The 1,796-nt window shown below is 35.7% G+C and overlaps 1 protein-coding gene across 1 annotated transcript in view; it reads left to right on the top strand.

Annotated features, from left to right (window-relative positions):
• The window catches only part of LOC104993129 (dystrophin-like), a 60,990-nt gene that overhangs the window by 42,633 nt on the left and 16,561 nt on the right, over positions 1 to 1,796 (top strand). Inside the window, exon 7 of the mRNA XM_010846249.1 lies at positions 738 to 908. Within this exon, the coding sequence (XP_010844551.1) occupies positions 738 to 908 (171 nt within the window). The remainder of the gene's footprint in view (positions 1 to 737; positions 909 to 1,796) is intronic.

Genomic DNA, 1,796 nt, shown 5'->3' with positions numbered 1-1,796 from the left:
TTAATTTTATTTCTGTGAATTACATGACTGTATCTTTTATTCATTTTCCTTTTTTATGAGAGTTTTCTATAGGTATATGATTACTAAGTTCCTAGTACTCTTGCCTGGAAAATCCCATGGACGGAGGAGCCTGGTAGGCTGCAGTCCATGGGGTCGCTCAGAGTCAGACACGACTGAGCGACTTCACTTTCACTTTTCACTTTCATGCATTGGAGAAGGAAATGGCAACCCACTCCAGTGTTCTTGCCTGGAGAATCCCAGGGACGGCAGGGCCTGGTGGGCTGCCGTCTATGGGGTCGCACAGAGTCGGACACGACTGAAGCGACTTAGCAGCAGCAGGATATTTGAAATTGTAAAACAGCATCAAAGAGTACAAAGAATTTCTACTTCTATGTATGCCAATAAATTCAGTTTTCCAACTGAAATGTATCATGAAAAAATGTTTTTCTTTACTCTCCATTTGCAGAAATGAATTACCGTATACAACAGCTAAATTGTGGTCTTAGGGGAATCTGTTCATTATGTCAAGTAAATGCTTATATCTTATTTTAACACTTATGGGAAATTAAGTGTATCCAATTGCCATGAGTTATTTTCCTCATTCATGTAAGCTATTTACTTCTGGCTTCATCTTTTCCAAGCTTTCTATTATTTACAGACTCGTCAATACTAGTATAATGATAATGTTTTATGACTTTCAATATTCATGCTTTACTTATTGGTTTGTTTTATGGAAGGTCTATGCCAGAAAGGAGGCCTTAAAGGGAGGCTTGGATAAAACTGTAAGCCTTCAGAAAGATTTGTCAGAGATGCATGAATGGATGACACAAGCCGAAGAAGAATACCTAGAGAGAGATTTTGAATATAAAACCCCAGATGAATTACAGACAGCAGTTGAAGAGATGAAGGTAAAAGAAACCAGATAAAACAAATTGTGATTCTGCACAGTCTGCTCTTTTCTTGGTTTAGTAATAGAGGTTGCTTTTTGATTAATTTAGCTTCAACTTTGATATGCATTGTATAGAATGCTTAAACTTTTTATTTATTAATTTTATGTATTGTGGTCAAAACATAAATATTGATAATCACAGTTTGGAACATTTTCCCCTTGAAATTATGTACTATTAAGAGATTAGACTCAGCTACTCATCAGATGTTTCTAGCTGATGCAAATTCAAACTGGAAAAGTGTCAAAGTGTTGGTGAAATGACAGTTGAAAATGTCAATAGGCTTTGTTAATTTGGTGTTTTAAGGGGTTTCTTACAATTTGGCAGTACTAAATATTTCAGCTGCTGGTCTTTAATATGGGTAAACGGACTGTATTTACATGAGCTTCTCTTGAAACAGTAAGATAAAATAAATAACATTGATTTAGGACCAAGGAAACTGGCATATAGCTAGGTCTTGCAGGTGAAGCCAGGTAATTGAATCTACACAATGGCATTGTAGTATGGCCCTGGGCAACTCAGTAGTCAGTATAATCCTCTTATTTTTTCATGGGTAAATCATCTCATTTCATAACTTGAAAGTATGAACTGAAAAATAAAACTTGCATGTAAGTAAATCACCTAACTCAGAGTGAGCACTCAATGATTTTCAGCTATAATGATAAATATTATCTTCATGTAGTAGCAATAACATATTATTTAACATTAGCCTAGGTGAACTATTAATAGATATTTGTTTGGTTTGAAGCCTCATGACAGAGCAAAATCATTTTAGAGCCAAACACTTGGGTTTAAAACCTGCTTTGACCCCTTCCGAACTGTGTAAACTTGGGTAAGTCACAAAAACCC

This window comes from Bison bison, unplaced genomic scaffold, assembly GCF_000754665.1.
Source record: "Bison bison bison isolate TAMUID 2011002044 unplaced genomic scaffold, Bison_UMD1.0 scf7180017848960, whole genome shotgun sequence".
Classification (NCBI taxonomy): Eukaryota; Metazoa; Chordata; class Mammalia; order Artiodactyla; family Bovidae; genus Bison; species Bison bison.
Note: the sequence above shows the minus strand (reverse complement) of the source record. Positions and strands in the feature narration are given on the sequence as shown.